Source organism: Lynx rufus, unplaced genomic scaffold (genome assembly GCF_022079265.1).
Source record: "Lynx rufus isolate CCGP_SWC_20201006 ecotype Redwood Valley unplaced genomic scaffold, mLynRuf1.p SCAF_22, whole genome shotgun sequence".
NCBI lineage: Eukaryota > Metazoa > Chordata > Mammalia > Carnivora > Felidae > Lynx > Lynx rufus.
Genome location: NW_025814837.1, coordinates 22954357 through 22974466, shown reverse-complemented (window position 1 = coordinate 22974466; position 20110 = coordinate 22954357). Strand labels below are relative to the sequence as shown.

Here is a 20110-nt window from a genome sequence, read left to right as displayed (position 1 = left end):
CACCACCATCCATTTCCAGAACTTTGTCATCTTCCTCAACTGAAAGTTTCTACCCATTAAACACTAGTTCCCATTTCCCCCACCCCACTGCCCCAGTCTCTGGAAACTACCATTCTACTTTCTGTCTCTATGAATTTAACCTAGGTACCTTATGTAAATAGAATCATATAACATGTGTTCTTTGTGCCTGGCTTACTTCACTTAGCTTAATGCCTTCAAAGTTAGGAGTTTGTTTGTTTGTTTGTTTATTTGTTTGTTTTGAGATTGAGAGAGAGTATGTGTATGAGGGGGGAAGAGGGACAGAGGGAGAGAGAGTGACAATCTTAAGCAGGCTCCGGAGAGTTTGACAAAGGGCTGGATCCCCTGACTGGATCATGACCTGAGGCAAAATCAGAGTCAGACGCTCAACTGACTAAGCCACCCAGGTGCTCCAAGAGTCCATTTTTAAGGATAAATTATCCCTTATCTTTCTCTCTACTCCCTTGTTCTTTCTTCCAAAGACCACTTTCCTTCTGGGTTGAGGATCACCCCATTCCTTTTATTGGTCCTTGCTCCCCTGCTGTAGTGGCTACTCTGCCTTTTGCCTTTTCTTTTCTAGGCTCAGTATTATCTGGTAAGCAGGATAGGAAAATCTAGCTCTGTAAGCTTGTACCTGAAACTCCTAAGTCTGAAGGTTTGTTTTGTTTGTGCATCTTTGTTCTGTTTCAGCATGGACTGGGAGAGAAAGGGGAAGGGACTATCAGAGTATGAAAGAGAGAGAAGAAAACAAAGAATATAATCAAGTTAATACTTGAAGATATATGCCTGCCTCAAATGTGAGACTAGTATCTACATTATAAAAGAATAGAAGAAGTTACAGAATTTTATCACAAGTGGATTGTTTTAGTTATGAGCAAGTGTTGTATACTGACAAGTGGGTGAGGTCTGGATCTGGATTATCTGAATTTGAACATAGTTTCTTTTTTTTTTTTTAAAGATTTTTATTTTATTTTTAATTTTTTTTCCTTAGAGAGAAAGAGCACATGATGAGCTGGGGAGAGAGAGCGAGAGAATTTTAAGCAGGCTCTGTTCTCAGCACAGAGCCCAATGTGGGGCTCAATCCCACAACCCTGAGATCATGACCTGAGCCAAGATCAAGAGTTGGATGCTCAACCACCAGGCGCCCCTGGGTTATCTGAATTTGAATCCTCACTCTTAACATTTTCCTCCCAGTTTTGTTGAGATATAATTGACATTCAGCAATGCAGAAGTTTAAAATGCACAGCATAGGGACACCTGGCTGTCAGTTGGTAGAGCGTGCAATTCTTGATCTCAAGAGTGTGAGTTAAAGCCCCATGTTGGGTGTGGGGCCTACTTAAAATAATAATAAAATAAAATTAAGTATACAGCATAACAACTTGAATCACATATATTGTAAAATAATCACCACAATATCTAACACTTTTTAGTTGTATGTACTTGAGCAAGGTACTGAACTTCTCTGTACCTCAGTTTTCTCATTAGTGAAAGTGTGTAATAATAATGATAGCACCTACCTCATACAGTGTTCTGAGGAATAAAGAAGTTAATACATATAAACCATTTATGATACCACTGGGAAAATAGTAAGTACTATGTAAGTTTTAGATATCAATATTTTTTGGTCAGTGTTTGTATACTTGTTATCTGTGACACCAAGTGTGATTAACTATATAAGGACAAATATATTTAAAAATTCAAGACAGCATTATTCACAATAGCCTAAAACTGGACACAATGAGAAGTCCATTAATTGATGAATGGATAAGCAAAATATGGTATGTCTTTCAGTGAAATATTTCTCAGCAATAAAAAGAAACAAGCTGCCAAATCTTGGAACAACATGGATGAATCTCAAAAACATCTTGCTAAGAAAAAAAAAAAACAGACATAAAGGACTACATATTATATGATCCCATTTGTATGAAATTCCTAGGAAAGGCTAAACTATAGAGACAGAAATCCAGGTCAGTGGTTGCCTAGGCTGTGGATGGGATCAATGCTTAACTACAAACTGGCATAATGGAATTTTTCTAGTGATGGAAGTGTTTTAAAAATGGATTTTCGTGATGGTTGCCCATCTATAGAAATCTACTAAAACTCATTGAACTTTACTCTTTTTAAAAAAAATTTTTTAAACATTTATTTATTTTTGAGACAGAGAGAGACAGAGCATGAACAGGGGAGGGTCAGAGAGAGGGAGACACAGAATCTGAAACAGGCTCCAGGCTCTGAGCTGTCAGCACAGAGCCCGACACGGGGCTCGAACTCACAGACCACGAGATCATGACTTGAGCCGAAGTCGGCCGCTTAACCGACTGAGCCACCCAGGCGCCCCGTGAACTTTACTCTTAAAATGGGTGAAGTTTGTGATATGTAAATTTTACTATTCTGAAACTGTCAAAAATAAAATGAAATTGGAGATTCAGATCTCTCCCTCTTTAGCCTGGTTCTCATTCATTCATTCATTCATCCATTTATTTAAGAGAGAGCATGTGCATGGTACATGAGTGAGCAGGGGAGGGAAAGTGGGAGAGAGGGACTCTCAAGCAGGCTCCACACCCAGCACAGAACCGGATGTGGGGTTCATTATGGGGCTCAATGTGGGGCTCAATCTCATGACCCTGAGATCATGACCTGGAGATCATGATCTTAGCTGAAATCAAGAGTTAGAGGCTTAACCGACTGAGTCACCCAGGCACCCCTAGCTTGGTTCTCACTTAAAAAAAACAAAGAAGAGGGGGTGCCTGGCTGGCTTAGTTGGTGGAGTGTGCAACTCTTGATCTCAGAGTCATGACTTTAAGCCTCACATTGGGCATGGAGTCTACTTAAAAACAAAAAAGAAGAAGAAAAAGTTATTGTTTTTGCAAAAATAATGTATGTCAGTTGTTGGGAGGCAGTTCTTCATGGGTCCATCATATTTCTGTATACCTTGCAAGCAGGCTCAGGCTTCCATTTGTTCCAGATTATCTTTTCAGGGATGTCTGTGTAATGAATAGCCTTTGAAGATAGAAAGAGTGTTTCCCTCCGGGGAAAAAGGCAGGCATGCTTACTAGCCAATATAATAAAGAAAATGTCTACCTCTGGAGCAAAGGGCGAACATGCTTAATACTCATTATATAGTATTTGGGTCCATAAGAAGGGAAGTAGGAGTAGAGTTGGTGAATTATACAGGGTAAAATGGCAGATATCACCTTATGCCATGGTACCACAATTATTTTTAAGTAACTACCTGACTTTGTCTACCCAACTACACAGTGGCTACTTTGGGGACATGAGTAAGTCACCTCTGGATCCTGGGTCATGGCACAGTGTGTGATGTAGTAGGTTTTCAATACATGCTCTTTCTTTTTCCATACTGTTGGTGCATGCATTGTACTTGTTAATTACAACTAGCAACTTTAAAAAAAGTTCTTGATTTCAGTTGGAATTTAGTTTTTGTTTTGTTCACATTTCATTTCTTTTTAAAAAAAATTTTTTTTAACATTTATTTATTTTTGAGAGACAGAGCATGAGTAGAGGAGGAACAGGGAGAGAGGGAGACACAGAATCGAAAGCAGGCTCCAGGCTCCAAGCTGTCAGCACAGAGCCCAACGTGGGGCTCGAACCCATGAACAGTGAGACCATGACCTGAGCTGAAGTCAGAGGTTCAACCTACTGAGCCACCCAGGTACCCCTTCACATTTCATTTCTAAATAATATTTATTTTAATTACTTTTTTGGCTTATCTTTTTATTGTTTTGTTTTTTTTTTTTTTTGTTTTGTTTTTTTGAGAGAGAGAGAGAGACAGAGAGAGAGAGAGAGTGAAAGTGCAAGCTGGAAGGGGCAGAGGAAGGGGAAAGAGAGATTCTTTTTTTTGTTTTAATTTTTTTTAACGTTTATTTTTGAGAGAGAGAGAGACAGAGTGTAAACAGGGGAGGGTCGGAGAGAGAGAGACACAGGATCCGAAGTAGGCTCCAGGCTCTGAGCTGTCAACCCAGGGCCCAACATGGGGCTTGAACCCACAGACTTCATGGACTGTGAGATCATGATCTGAGCTGAAGTTGGACGCTCAACCGACTGAGCCACCCAGGCTCCCCTATTTATTTTTGCTTTTAGGATATACTACTATTAGTTAAACTCATCATTTCACCCTTAATTTTTAATAAATATTAATGTGATTAATATATAATATACATAAAAGTATATAATTATACTATATAATAAATGTCAATATTAAAAAGATTGATACTATTTATTTATTTATTTTAGTAATCTCTATACCCAACATGGGGCTCAAACTTATAGCCCCCAGATCATGCTCTCCAACTGAACTAGCCAGGTGCCCCCAAAATATTAATATTCTTAAAAGTAAGTTTGAAGAGAGAATATATCTACTTTAAAATTGCTTTTAAAAACCCCATAATTCTAGAAGCAAGTATTTTTTTAAATTTTCAAACTTTTATAGTTCAATGCTTTTTAAAAAGCCATTTCCATTAGATGGTTTCCTAGGAAATTTAAATTAATACTTGGTTAGCATTCCATTAAATTTTCAGAATAATTACACATCTATAAGGGCTTTATGATTATATCAGAGTAATTGACAAGATGATTTTTCATCTATAAGGGAATCATGATTAAATCACAATAATTGAGTTTTATGAGACCAGCTAAATTTTTCTTCTTTAATTTTAGTTTAATTATGTAGTATGTATATAATTTGGATAGCTATATGTTATTTTTTCATGTTTGTTTTGAGAGAGAGAGATTGAGAGAGAGAGAGAGGGAGAATTCCAAGCAGTCTCCACACTGTCAGTGCAGAGCTTGATGCAGGGCTCGAGCTCACCAGCTGTGAGATCATGATCTGAGCTGAAATCAAGAGTCAGATGCTTAACTGACTGAGCCATCCAGGTGCTCCTGGATAGCTGTATTTTAAATAAATATGTTGTCAGGAAAGGGTGAATCCAGATGATGCTATAGCAGAAAGATCACTTGGTAAACTAAGTTGATTCTAGCTCATGCTGTTTTGTCAAATCCTATATATTTGTTTGAAATAAACTATTTGGCTTTCACTGGGATCTTGAGTGTCAGTGTATAAATGATAATATTTTAGTTTTCCACAAGTGTGTGTGGACTTCTCTAATTTTGTATTTTTAACTGGGATCAAAATTCTGTAAATATTTTAAGGTATTGATTTTGTAGCCAGTATATCTTGATGTAATAAATAATTGTTGCACAGGAAATATAACAAATTCTTTAGTAACGGGTCTTCCTTCTGATGGACATTATTGGCATATGGCTCTATCTACACACACACACACACACACACACACACACACACACAGTTAAATTGTTAAAAGGCAGTATAGTATGAAATTTAGAGACTACACTCTGTATAGAACAGAACTGAGTTTAAATCCTCTGTCACATTCTAGTTATGTGATATTAAGAATATTAGCCTCTTGGTGGGGTGCCTGGGTGGCTTAGTGGGTTGAGCGTCTGACTTTGGCTCAGGTCAGGGTCTCACAGTCTGTGGGTTCAAGCCCTGTGTCAAGCTCTGTGCTGACAGCTCAGAGCCCCAAGCTTGCTTCGAATTCTGTGTCTCCCTCTCTGTCTGCCCCTCCCCCACTTGTGCTCTGTCTCTCTCTCTCTCTCTCTCTCTCAAAAAATAAACATTAAAAACATTTTTTAAAAAAGAATATTAACCTCTCTAAATCTCAACTTCATAATCCATAAAATGTTTTTATGTATATGCAGTGTTCAAATAAGATACTGTAAAGCAATTAGCATTAATGCCTGACATATAGCAAATGGTCATTAAATATCATCTAGTATTATGATTTATATATTTTATTTTTGTTTATTTTTCTCCCTCCTGTTTTGAGAAGATTTGAAACATGTTGTCTACAGAAACAGCCCACTGGGAACCATTCTGATGCCTGGTGGATAAAAATCAGAACCACTACCATTCTATATTGGGTGTTTAGAGAACAAATGGATGCTTGGGGAACATGAAACTTGGAAAACTCTCATATGGATTCCAAATAGCTCAAATGTCCATATGCACACTGACAGGAGGTATATGTTGACGAAGAAATGCCAAGTTGAATTTTACCAGGAAACAGCATCAGGACTAAATGGAATGCATTCTTTTACATACTTTGGATAGCTCAGAAGCAGAGCATAATGTAAGAGAGACTCACAGAATACCTAGTTTCTTGTAAACGAAGTGCCACTAGAGGATACATCAATGCATGGCAAGAAGTGCTGGGATTTGGAGTCCAAATATGGATTAAATGAATTGCATTTGTCATTTACTAGCTGGGTGATCTTTGGTAAATGACTTTGCCTTCAAAACCTTGATTTCCTTGGCTATATAGTAAAGCTGATTATACCTCGCTTGCAGGAAATTATGAGAATTAAATGAGGTCCTGTATATAAAGTGTCTATCACAGGGTCTCAGTATTAACTGTAGTTATCATCAAGAAAGTAATTATAGACTACAATATTAGGTCTGTTTAATATTTTATAGTTACAAGTGATCTGTATTCACTTGAGGTGATATCACTGTAATATCATGTTGGAGCTTAACCAGTTCAGTACATATAATATGAACAATGAGCTCTCAAATTATTTCTATCAGTAATAATAGTTGATGATTACTGTTACGTGGTAATCACTGGGTTAAATGCATTATCTCATTGAATCTCTACGGCATTCTCATAATTTGGATATATTTTGTAGAGAAGGAAAATGAAGCTTAGGAAGGAGAAATAAATTGCTTGAGGTTGAATCGATGGTCAGGAATCTAGCTCTAGTCTGAATCCAAAATGTAGACTCTAACCACCAGGTTCTACCACCTGTTAATTTGTTACATAGTCTGAAAAACAAAGAAAGAATCTCTGGTTAGATAAACTGACCCTACTGTGACTTTGGCAAAGAGAAAAACGTGTTGCTTCTCAAAGGCTTTAATTAGTGAAAAAAGGGATTCGAATACTCAAGCCTGAAGCTGTGACTTTGAAGCATGAGAGAAACAGTGACTGTGTATTGTCAGGCCAAAGTTGCCACCACATGGGACCCATTTTTTACGTGTTTTGCCTTTAGTTAGCCTCAAGTTCTTTTTAAACCTTGTGCCTTTTAAATGTACTGTACATGTGTTACGAACAGCACACCCAGAACCATATCTTGGCATTAAAATTCCATGAAGTCCATTTTGGGAATCAGATTACCACACCTATTTTTAGTTCACAACACAAACTCCTTTTTCCATTACACTTTTAAATATCCAGCCATAAAAGACATATTGAAAATAGCTCTTCCAGCCTCATAAAAATCCTGCATTTGGTGAAATCAGGACAGACCCATTGACTGGCATTAATGTAAGTACGTGACTGAGGCAGCTACCTGCCAGTGCCTCTCTCCTCCTCTTGGTTAGGACTACCCGCCCCATCCACTTGCTGCTATATTTGTCTGCCTTCTTGGCCATAAAAGGCTGGCTGTGTGGCTCTGACATTCTACAGCCTGACCACATGCATTATTTTTGAACTGGTCCCCAGGGTCCTGTCTTTAGGCCTGCCTCTTCACGTTTTCTTTGGGATTCATCCTCCGTGGGCTTTTCATTCTCTCGTCCAGCTCCACAGCCACCTCGGAGCATTTGTGCACCACCATCGCTCCTTTGCAAACTGGTAAGTGTGACACTGAGGCAGAAGAATGCACTTGATATTTTAGGTGCTTAACAGCATTGCATGCATGTGGTTTCTTTCTATCTTGTGAGTTCAGTGGTTTGCTCAAAGAGCTGTCAGAATAGCAGAGAAATAGGAAAGGTGGAGCCCCTGGGCGGGAAGACAAAAGCAGCAGGGTGCCAGTTTCTGCTGGCACAGCTATTCTCTCACATCACGCTGTTCTTTTTAAGTTAAGCTACTGTTCCTGGAACTATAAGGAGATAAGATCTGTCTCAGGTGGAACTGTAAGTGTGAGTCCAAGTACTCTTTCCAAGTTATAGTTCTGTGGTTTGGTTGGAATCTGGAATGGATGAGATGACAGCAAGTAATATGTTTTCTGTTTTCCACATGCCTACAATATTCCCTGATTACAAATTAGACCAAGAGGAGGTAAATTCACTCAGAAGTCCCTAGGTTCGAATTCAGTGATTTTGTTATGTCAATGCCATGTGGACAAATGTAAGAGTGCATTATGATATTTCTGACCCAAAAATGGTTAAGTCATAGTTCAGTAGCAACACAGATCCCCACATGATGATCCTAAAGTTCACACTTTCTGTGAATGATTCTAATCAGCTTTGGGCCTCTAACGCTTGCACAAAAGTATCATCTCAGGATTATAATTTTGTAATCAGTATTTCTCCCGAAATTCCCAAATTATATTCAGAAAGAAAATGCCAGTCTTAACCATCTTTCCTCCCCGCATACTCTAGCTGTCACGTGTTGGGGATAATCCTCACTTACTTGAAGCGAAGGTAGTTGTACCTTCGTTCCAGAGGTCAGAGCAGAGGCAACCAGCTCTGACGACTACAAGCCAGACCCTGTTTACTTGTAATACATTATGGATGTGCCTGCAATGCTAAGTACTATTAAAAATAAATCTACTGAGGGCAAAATAGAAATAAAGAGAGTAGAAAATAGAATTGGGGCAAAATAGAAATAAAGAAGTACAAAATAGAATTGGGGCAAAATATTTAAAGATTTTACTTTGTGAAAATGTAAGCATTTCAAGTCACGTGAGCTTATATGAACTTGTCTTATAACTTAATACATAGGAAGGTCATTCATTTGTTTGGACATCTTTTAAACAACCTTTGCCATGTGCAATGTAGTATGCATCATTAAAGAAACTTATCTATTATCTTTATAACTGCCTAACATATTTCTGTATTAATATATTCTAATTCTTTTTAAATCAAAATTTATCTAATAATTATTCATTACATATGGTAATTATTCTGTATGTTTTAGAACAGAAGATAGCAATCTATTTAAGGGTCGAAGCAAAGTTGCTTGCTAGTAGCTATTTTTTTCCTCTTGGGAAATGCCATGTAGACTGATATCTTCCATGAGCCCCAAGATAAATATTTCTGGAGTGGAGTTTGCTGGATTTTCTTCCCTAGGGAATGCATGCTGACTTACAAAAGAGTCTAAATAAAAAGTTGATTTAACCCTGACAAAAAATATGGCAACTTTAGAAGAATTCATTCCTCATTTAAAATAATCAAAAAAGAGATTTGGAAAAAACTGATTACCTCACAATGACTTTTACTTGTAAAATTTACAAATCACATTTCAGAACATGCACAAAAGTATTAAAAATGGGTGGAGGGACTCCTATAAAACTATTATTTCCTCCAACGTTGTCAGTGTGACTGATACAACTCCTGTCAGTGGACACAGCATTCAAGAAAACTCATACAATGTGAAGCCTTCCCTCTCTCTGCTACACAGACTTATCTTTGTCAGTTGAACTGTTAGCTGAAGTTCACAGTGCAACCTTCTACACTGATGGCTGACTTTCTTACTTCTTTATGTAAGAAGACTAGAAGCCTTCATATTCTTAATGGAGCAGATTGTCTGGTTTGACACTATACCTTTTTCAAGTGTTCATGGGATTTGAGAGAGCTCATTACAGGATAATACAGTTGACCCTTAAATAACATGGGTTTGAACTGCATGGCCCCTCTTATACCCAACATTTTTTTGATAAATATAGTACAGTACTGTAAATCTATTTTCTTTTTGATTCCTTAATATTTTCTTTTATCTGACTTTATTGTAATAATACAGTATATAATACATATAATGTGCAAAATATGTGTTTATCTACTGTGTATATTATCAGTAAGGCTTCTAGTCAACAGTTGGCTATTAGTAGTTAAGTTTGGGAGGGTCAAAGTTTATATGTGGATTTTCCACTGTCTGGGTGCGGGCGGAGGTTGCCACTTCTAACCCCTGCCATTGTTCAAGGGTCAATCATATAAGCAAACTCCAAGGTTCAGTCCTAGAACTTCTTTTTCCATTTATAATCATTCTGATCTATTTTTTTGGCTTTGCATACCATCCATATGTTGCTGATTCCCAAAGGTAGGTGTCCATCCTGGACCTTTACCCCGTGGCCCAAAGTCATGTGTCTACCTTAACATCTCCACTTGGATATCTAGCAGGTATCTCCGTTGTAGTATATCTCAAACCCATCTCCTGTACTTCCATCCCTAACTGTGCTTTATGACACTCCTGCCCATCTCAGTCAACAACTTCATTCTTCCAGTCACTCAGGCAAAAACCTCAGCATCGTCTCTCACTCCTCTTTGTTTCACACCCTAATTCAGAACTTTCAGCAAATGCTGTTGGTTCCACCTTCAAAACACGTGCAGAGTCTGATCACTTTTCACACTTCCACTGCCACCATCTTCATGTCTAGCCTGGGCTATTGCAGTGGCCTTTGTATTCACTTGCTAGGGCTGCCCTAACAAGGTACCATAGACTGGGTGGCTTAAACAACAGAAATGTATCTTGTCACAATTCTGGAGGCTAGAAATCTGAGATCAAGGTGTGGGCAGAGTTGTTGTGTTTTGAGGCCCCCCTTATAGATGATCTTCTTATCCCTCTTCACAGAGTCTTCCTCTGTATATGTACATGTCTGTGTCCTAACTTTCTCTTCTTACAGAGACACCAGTCATATTGACTGAGGGCCCATCCCAATGATCTCATTTTAACCTCATTTCCTCTGTAACGACCCTATCTCCAAATGTAGTCACATTCTGAAGTACTGGTGGTTGGGACTTCAACATATGAATCTGGGGGAATACAACATAGCTCATAACAGCCTTCTTTTTTTAAAATTTATTTTTATTTTTTTTAAAGTTTTATTTTTAAGTAATCTCTCCACCCAATGTGGGGCTTGAACCCACAACCCCAAGATGAAGAGTCCACCAACTGAGCCAGGCAGACACTCCCATAACAGCCTTCTGATTGGTCTCCTGGCTTTCCTTCTTGTCTCTCAGTAGTCTATCATTTATATATCAGCCACAATGAGTCTCAGCTTGTAACCTTTTGATGGTTTTTCTGCCCTTCCAGAGTAAAAGACAAAGTCTTTGCAGTCACTTCTCGGGCCCTACGCTGTCTACCCTCCCACCCCACGCCCAACATATCCTCTCCTATACCTCTCTTTGCACCCTGCTCACTCCTTGCAGCTTCACTGCCATTTGCTACTCCTGGAGTACAACAGGCACGCTCACACCCTCGTGTCTTTGCAATGGTCTTCCATCTAAAACACTCTTCCTCTGATATTCTCATGCTCAGATGTCACTCTCATGCTCAGAAGCTATCCCTAATGAGGCTGTCTAAAATTGCATCCCAGGGGCGCCTGGGTGGCGCAGTCGGTTAAGCGTCCGACTTCGGCCAGGTCACGATCTCGCGGTCCGTGAGTTCGAGCCCCGCGTCAGGCTCTGGGCTGATGGCTCAGAGCCTGGAGCCTGTTTCCGATTCTGTGTCTCCCTCTCTCTCTGCCCCTCCCCCGTTCATGCTCTGTCTCTCTCTGTCCCAAAAATAAATAAAAACGCTGAAAAAAAAAATTTAAAAATAAAATTGCATCCCAACTCTTTGTTTTTTTCCCCCTTTGTTTTTGACTGTAGCATTTAACACATTCTGTTTACCTTACATTTTAGTTATTTTCTCTATTGGCTATCTCCTGCTATAGAATATAAGGTCCTATATAAAGTTATCAGAGCAGGGATTTTGTTTGTTTTGTTCATCTGTGTATTTCTTGTGCTGGAACAGAACCAGGCTCATAGTAAGTGCTCAGTAATTATTTGTTGAATGAAAACCACATTGACTATACACAGGCTCTCCTCATTACATATTCTCCCAGTAGAAGCCCCCATCAGAATGAAATGCCAGAAAATTAGAAATACATATTATGAAAGGCCTGAGGAAAAAGCAAATAGCCAGAGTAGGGAAATTTTGTAAAGACCTCCTAGATATTAAAACAAACAAACAAAAAGAAACCTGTACTATTAGAAGACCTAATGGCAGGAGGGGGCTTAAGTGGGCCATGAAGTAGAAAGTTTGCTGAGTAACCAGTTAAGCTAACCTTCACATCATTTTCCATTTGCTCTTTGGAAAAGATAAGAGTATTAACTTTTGCATATTGGTTTAGATGACTTGTTTCTTTCTTTCTTTTGTTTTTTCTTTTTCTTTTTTTTTTATGTTGAGAGAGAGAGAGGGAGAGAGAGAACAAGTAGGGGAGGGGCAGAGAGAGAGAGGGAGACAGAGAATCCCAAGCAGGCCCTGCACAGTCAGCACAGAGCCTGACATGGGGCTCGAACTCACGAAACCGTGAGATCATGACCTGAACCGAAATCAAGAATCGGAAACTTAGGGGTGCCTGGGTGGCTCAGTCAATTGAGCATCCGACTCTTGGTTTTGGCTCAGGTGGTGATCTCAGAATTTGTGAGGTCAAGCCCCACATTGGGTTCTGTGCTGACAGTGCAGAGCTTGCTTGGGATTCTCTCTCTCCCTCTCTCTCTGCCCCTACCCCACTCTCTCTCTCTCCCCTCTCTCTCTTTCTCTCTCTCTCTCTCTCAAAAATAAATAAATAAACATTAAAAAAGAAAAAAGAAGAATTGAACACTTAACTGACTGAGCCACCCAGGTGCCCACTTGTTACTTAATAATTCACTCAAAACTTGCTACTTTCTTATAGGTTACCTGGTTCCCTCCGGGGCACACGATGTCTTTGCCATTTTATCAGAAGCTCCACCAACACTATGATAGCAGCTACCGCAACAAGGACCTTCGCACCACCATGAGCCACTACCAGCAGGAGAAGAAAAGTTCTGCCATCTACACCCACGGCTCCACGGCCTACAGCAGCCGGTCCTCTGCCGCGCACCGCCAGGAATCCGAGGCCTTCAGCCAGGCGTCCGCTGCCTCGTACCAGCAGCAGGCCTCTCGGGCCACTGCGTCCACCCATGCATCTGCAGCCAGTCGGAAGACAGCCTCAGCCTATGATTATGGCTACTCCCACGGGTATGTCAAAAGCAGCCTTCCAACCTTAGGGCAAAGGCACGTTCTCTGAATAACCCTCGTACATCATTTCCCTTTCTTTTTAATCTGGCACCCCTACATTTAAACCAGGTGTGGAGTGAGGCCATGTGTTTGGGAGACCTGGGACTTCTGTCTACCTGTTTCCCTTTACATTCTCTTTGAATTTCACACTTTATAATCACACTGGCGTGCCTTGCTTGCATTGCCAACTGTGATATTGCTAGAAGCAGACAAGTTTTGCCACATATTGATTTCAACATTCAGCAGCAGCAGAGCCAGAAAATATCATTTCAACACTCACAGCAGGTTTCCTGGCCCTCAGAATGTTTCTACTTAGATGAGAAGCCAGTATAGAATTTAAAATTCACAGGTCACAGGCGCCCAAACTACAGCAGAGATGTGTTCTACTTTTTCAATATCTGAGAACCAATTCTGAGCTATTGTTCAGGCAGCAGATATTTTCTTTAGATAGAACACTTTATGTTTTTATTTATTTTTGAGACAGAGAGAGACAGAGCATGATCAGGGGAGGGACAGAGAGAGAGGGAGACACAGAATCTGAAGCAGGCCCCAGGCTCTGAGCTGTCAGCACAGAGTCCAACGCAGGGCTCGAACTCATCGAGTGTGAGATCATGACCTGAGCTGAAGTCGGACGCTCAACCGACTGAGCCACAGAGGCGCCCCAGCTAGAACATTTTATAAAACTAGGCCCTTATCTCAGTCAGCTTAAGAATACCAGGAATAAATCTGTATTCTGATCAAAGTAGATTGATCAACCCATTGCAATGAGGGAGACCACGCCACAGAGGGAAAGAGAGTTACTATAGCATTCTAGGAAGAGTGGAGTTTACATGCAGGTTTGGTTGCAAAGTGAACCCAGGGTCCTGTTTCTACTGGAAACAGTGAAGTTGAGATAAATGAGGACGGTTGTATCCAGAAACCCTTAATGTGGGAGCTCAGCCCCAGGGTTGGGAACTGAGGCTGCTTCTTTGTGTCAACAGTGACTGGGGTCATCCAGGTAAGAGTACATTGTCTCATTCTCACTGATAAAATTTCAAACGGCAAACTTACTGATAATCTTTGATATTAGAGAAGAAAGTTTCTCAGTGATCTGTAGTCACACAAAGAAGGAGGTTACCACAACCTTTTACAGCAGCAGTATCCCTTGGAGAAATGTTTCCTGTGAAATTTGCAATTGGCTTCTGTGTCCTTTGTTCCAGCCTGATGAATGATGGGCAGATGCTTACTTTCTCAGCCCAAGCCAGTTTTTATTTTCTTGATATCCAGAATGAAATGTTTCATGGGAATCAAAAAAACACTTGCAAGATTTATGTGATTTTATTAAAAATCCTGGGGCACTTGGGTGGCCCAGTCAGTTAAGTGTCCAACTTCAGCTCAGGTCATGATCTTGTGGTTTGTGGGTTTGAGCCCCACGTAGGGCTGTGTGCTGACAGCTCGGAGCCTGGAGCCTGGAGCCTGCTTCGGATTCTGTGTCACCTTCTCTCTGACCCTCCCCCACTCACACTCTGTCTCTCTCAGTCTCTCAAAAATAAATAAATGTTAAAAAATATTAGAAAAAATCTATCTATAGTCCACAGAAGAAATTGCTGAACTTGAAAACATAGACATTTTTGGACTATGTGGTAAATAACCACTTGCTGCCTTGAATCCCCTCCAAAGCATCTGGCATAGTTGCATACTTTTGTTATAAACATAATAATATAATTTTAAGTTTTACAAAATTTAAGTCCACAAAATATCTGTTAGGACAACTAGAAAAGTGTTTATTTCTGGGATTTAAAGGTATTATTAAGGAAATAACACAGTGGTTTGTATGAATCAAAGTGAGGATGATTTCTGAAGGAAGAAATTCCTGAATGAATCCCCAGTGGGTTTAAGCAGCACCTGATCTACAGCTGTTGTTTCTTGGGCACGAGCAGGGACCTCCTGGGAGTTTCTGCTCTGTTCAGTAACAGAGCCAGAGTCTGCTGGGGCTTACCTAGGATATATGATGGCAACGTTATGAAATTCCATTTAAAATGGAACAGGATCATCTTGCCATCTCACTTTCATGGGATATTCAGAAGGACTTTGTGTTGGCTGTAAATATGGAAATATTGTCGCTAAGGTGAATTCATTTCTTTTAGCACTTGCTTCAGATGAACTGCCTTCCAAAGGAAAGTTGGGGGGAATTAACACCATGTGTATGTGGCAGCATCATTTTGTTCTGAAGAATGTTCCATAGAACATTAAGAACCTCATTTAGGAAAGCAGCTGTCTTGTAATAGAGGAGGATTACATTTTAAATATCCATTTTCCAAGACTGTGCTGAGTCTATAGAAGAGGTAGAAGATGGGTATTTTCATTATTGTATAGTTGTTAATGTCACTGCTTGTGTATTTATTTCCTTTCCCCAAGCTATAGAATCTATAGAGTTTTCTGCATTTGTATTAAAATTTTTTTGAAGTTTATTTATTTTTGAGAGAACATGAGCAGGGGAGGGGCAGAGAGAGAGGGAGTCACAGAATCCAAAGCAGGCTTCAGGCTCCGAGCTGACAGCACAGAGCCTGACGTGGGGCTGGAACTCATGAACCGCAAGATCATGACCTGAGCTGAAGTCGGACGGTTAACTGACTGAGCCACCCAGGCGCCCTATGAATTTGTATTTTAAAGAGATCTTCACTTCTTCAACTCTGTTGCTAAATTTTATGTTAAAATTTTAAACAAATTCTTGTTTTAACCATATGTGTAATATTCATATTTATTAAAAACATTTTTTTATTACGTTTCTTTATTTTTGAGAGGCAGAGAAAGACAGAGCACGAGTAGGGGAGGGGCAGAGAGAGAGGGAGACACAGAATCCGAAGCAGGCTCCAGGCTCCGAGCTGTCAGCACAGAGCCCGACGCGGGGCTCGAACTCACAAACTGTGAGATCATGACATGAGCCGAAGTCGGACGCTCAACTGACTGAGCCACCCAGGCACCCCTATTCATATTTATTTATAATTGGATATATTATATTAAACATTAGTAATTGAACTTTGAGCATTTTTATATTTTATTCAGAAAAAAATTGCTCTGTGTTATCTTTGGAACACGTAGCCATTTCAGCTTTAAAAGCCTCGCATAATAAGCTTTCTATAGGATATGGAACTGTAATTATTTTCCTATACTCAACTTCACATCGTGTTCTTTCCTACTATGTCTGTATTTTATGTAGGCAGGAAGGTAGGTAGGTATTCATTAATGGCTTTAATGTTGAAGAACTCAGACTCTTGGTAGAAATATACTAACCTAGAAATGTTGACCCAGAAACAAGAGAGGGAAGAAAACACCAATATTTTTCCCTTTATGTAATGCAATGTAAAGGAAAAGAAAGCCAACCTAATCCTGGGGTTATTTTAGTTTTTCTTTTTTTAGACCTAGAGCTAACAGGTGCAGATAATATTCTTTGAACATTTCAGAATCTTCGTAATTCCTTTAGGTTGTATTTTCGTTCTCTCAAAATGGAGGAGCAACTTTTCCCCGCTAAATGAAATATCTCTCTTTGGATTGTGACAAGTGTTGTTGATTAAAATCCTTAGCGTTATAAATGCAATTCTGTGGAATGTATGTAAACACTAGGCTTGATCTATTTTTACCCTCTGCTTTGTTATTAGATGTCCAGTGGTAAAATGGAAACTATGGAGACTGATATGTGCTCAGGGCTTGGCTGACCTCAGTAAATCTTAGGAACAATGGCTCGTTCAGCGTCAATGTGGTTATAAGCACAGATCAGTTACCAATTGAATTGTAAGCCAAGGGTTATAAAATAAATCCTGGAACACTTATTATAAATGCCTTTATTCTTAGTCACAGTGAAAAAAAACCCCTAAATTAAAGTAATTCAGGAAGACAAAGTGACACAAAATTGTTGTTTCATGCAAATAATCCACAAATACTATCAGTGATTAAAGGAGAAATGGTACTTATAACTACCATTCGGCAAGAGTTCTTAACTTCTATCCTTGAATAGATTTCAACAGGGTCTTGGTTGATCTGAAATTATGTACAAAATTAGGCACAGGTGAGAATTTGTTTTTGCTGAGAAAGACCATAGTTTTTATCAGATTCCCGGAGAACACTGTGACTCAACAAAGGTCAGAACCACTGCACTAGAAAGTGTGAATATAAACATCAGACAACCCAGTGTGTGGCCTGAGGGTCCCTTTTCCAATACCAATATTATACGAAGTTAGGATGAATTAACGCAGATATTTATAGGGAGTGTGATATTATGGAAATCATGGTAACTTTCTTTTCAGTAAGCTGGATCACACATTAAGATGGAAATAATAAATGAAATATTTTGTTACACTTGGTAGGAATGAATAACTTTCAAAAAGCAGAGACAACACAGCATAGTCTAGGATGATGGAGGGATTTAGAGTTGTCTCTCAACCCTGTGGTAATGGTAGATATTGAATTTCTTGATTCTAAACAGTTGAAATTCAACCCATATGATGCAATTCAGCACAGTATCCTCTATACTACTGTATCTTTACAGTAACCCTGAGAAGTAGAAATTATTATTCTCTTTTTAAAAATGAGAAAACTGGGGCGCCTGGGTGGCGCAGTCGGTTAAGCGTCCGACTTCAGCCAGGTCACGATCTCGCGGTCCGTGAGTTCGAGCCCCGCGTCGGGCTCTGGGCTGATGGCTCAGAGCCTGGAGCCTGTTTCCGACTCTGTGTCTCCCTCTCTCTCTGCCCCTCCCCCGTTCATGCTCTGTCTCTCTCTGTCCCAAAAATAAATAAACGTTGAAAAAAAAATTTAAAAATGAGAAAATTTGGGGTGCCTGGGTGGCTCAGTTGAACATGGGTCTCTTGCTTTTGGCTCAGGTCATGATCTCACAGTTCGTGAGGCTCTGTGCTGAGAGTGCAGAGCCTGCTTGGGATTCTTTCCCTCCCTCTCTCCCTCTCTGCCCCACCTGTGCTCTCTTCTCTGTCTCTCTCTCTGCCAAAATAAATAAACATTAAAGAATAAAAATGAGAAAATTAGAGCCCAAGTAGACTAAATAAATTTTCTCCCTTGCACTAAGAAATGGTAGAATAATGATTTTAACCCCCATCGTACCCCAAGCCCCCCACCCTTTCCATGAATACCCAGTGACAGTTATGATCAGCCAACTCCCCTTCACCTCATAGCCACCAGATTTTTCTTGAAGCAGCAATATATAGTTTTTCATTATGTTTCCTTTTATTTGCCCTCCTACTAGAAAAGCCATTGAGCACCACAATAACAAGATTCAGAATAGGGGACAATCGATCCAGGAGCATTCATGAATGCCAAACTTGAAACCTCACAGACTCTTTAACTTGTCACTTAGAATCAGACATAGTGACTCACAAGGGACTGTAGAAGACACTAGTGTGGGGACGAGAAAACTGAGGCATGAGTAACTTGTCTGGGATATTCTGCCTAACTTTATTTTTTTTTATTTTGTTGTTTTTTAAAAATTTTTAAATATTTATTTATTTTTGAGAGAGAGAGAGCGAAAGAGAGAGGGTGGGGGAAGGGGCAGGGAGAAAGGGAGACAGAATCCGAAGAAGGCTCCAGGCTCCGAGCTGTCAGCACAGAGCCCTATGTTGGGCTCAAACTCATGAACTGTGAGATGATGACCTGAACTGAAGTATGGCATTTAACCAGCTAGGCCACCCAGGCACACCTCTGCCTAACTTTAAATTATGCCCTTACCTACACTCATGTCACATTGATAAACTACCCTTGGTGGTTACCCAAGTAATAACCTCTTTTGAAACTACTATAGTTTGCAAAGAATATGCTAATGCTCAAAACAATTCCAATTCAGACAGAAGATACCAATGTTCAAAATAGAGACCACTGAACACAGAAGCCTCTGTCTTTTATTGGCAGGTTTGATTACAGCAGGACAGAGGGGGACCTGAAAACCTGCTCTATTTCCCACCCTAGGGTGGTTTCAAAAGATGTTACCAAAGAAATCTACTGCCTGTGGACATTTCTGTGTCTTGACCTCAGCTGCTGGCATCAGATTAGTATCCATTTTCTACATATTCATTTCCAGATGTTATAATGCAAAGGGGATATTGGAGTTAGACTTGTGACTTCAGATAAGCTAGTTAACCTCTCAGTTTCTTCATCTGTAAAATGGGGAAAATGTTTATCCCTCATGTTGGGAAGTCTAAAAGAAATAATCACATAAGGTACTTGATGTAATAGCACACAGGGACAGTCACTGAGGTTTAAGTATTGTCCATTCATTCACTAACTATTTATTGAATGCCTCCTGTGTGCTAAGCACTGCTCTAGGTGCTTGGGATAGATTGCTGAACAAAACTGACAAAGATTCCTGCCCTCATGGAGGATATGTTCTAGCATGGAGAGACAGGCCATAAACAATAAGTATAATCAAAAGGGCCTTGAATTTTATATCACTCTAGAAGGTAATAGATGTTATGGAAGTAATAAAAAAATCGAGTAGGCTAAGACACATCAGTATGTGGGGTGGGGGTGCAGGTTGGAATTTTAAGTAGAGTAGTCAGACCTCCTCAGGAAGGTGATATCTGAACAAAGATGTGAAGTAGCAGAGGGAATTGTCTGGCGGAAAGGTGCACCAGACATTGAGAACAGCCACTACAAGGCCTTTCAGCAAGGAACAGCATCGAGGCCACTGAGGGAACAGAGGAATGAGGGGAAAGTACGTGAAGATGTCAGAAAGGAAATGGACAGGGCATGGCCAACCAAATGGCCTTGTGGGCCATTGTAAGAATTTTTTATTCTGAGTTGGAGGGAGTCTTGGCAAAGTTTTGAGCACAGAAATGACTTGATCTGACTTAAGTTGTGACAGGAGCACTGTGGCTGCTCTGTGGAGAACAGACTGGTGCATGAGCAGAAGCAGGTCACCCAGATAGGAGGCCAATGCTGTAGTCCAGGCAGGGCAGATGGGCAGTCAGAAAGGATATGGTGAACATATTTTTGGATTTATTAGCTTTCGCTGAATTCTTACTTCTACCAGATTTGTCACAGGGCTTTTCAACTCC

The 20110-nt window shown here is 39.9% G+C and overlaps 1 protein-coding gene across 1 annotated transcript in view; it reads left to right on the top strand.

Moving 5' to 3' along the window:
- The window catches only part of MYOM1 (myomesin 1), a 166279-nt gene that overhangs the window by 14985 nt on the left and 131184 nt on the right, over nt 1-20110 (top strand). Inside the window, exon 4 of the mRNA XM_047087004.1 lies at nt 12709-13034. Within this exon, the coding sequence (XP_046942960.1) occupies nt 12736-13034 (299 nt within the window). The 5' untranslated portion in view covers nt 12709-12735. The remainder of the gene's footprint in view (nt 1-12708; nt 13035-20110) is intronic.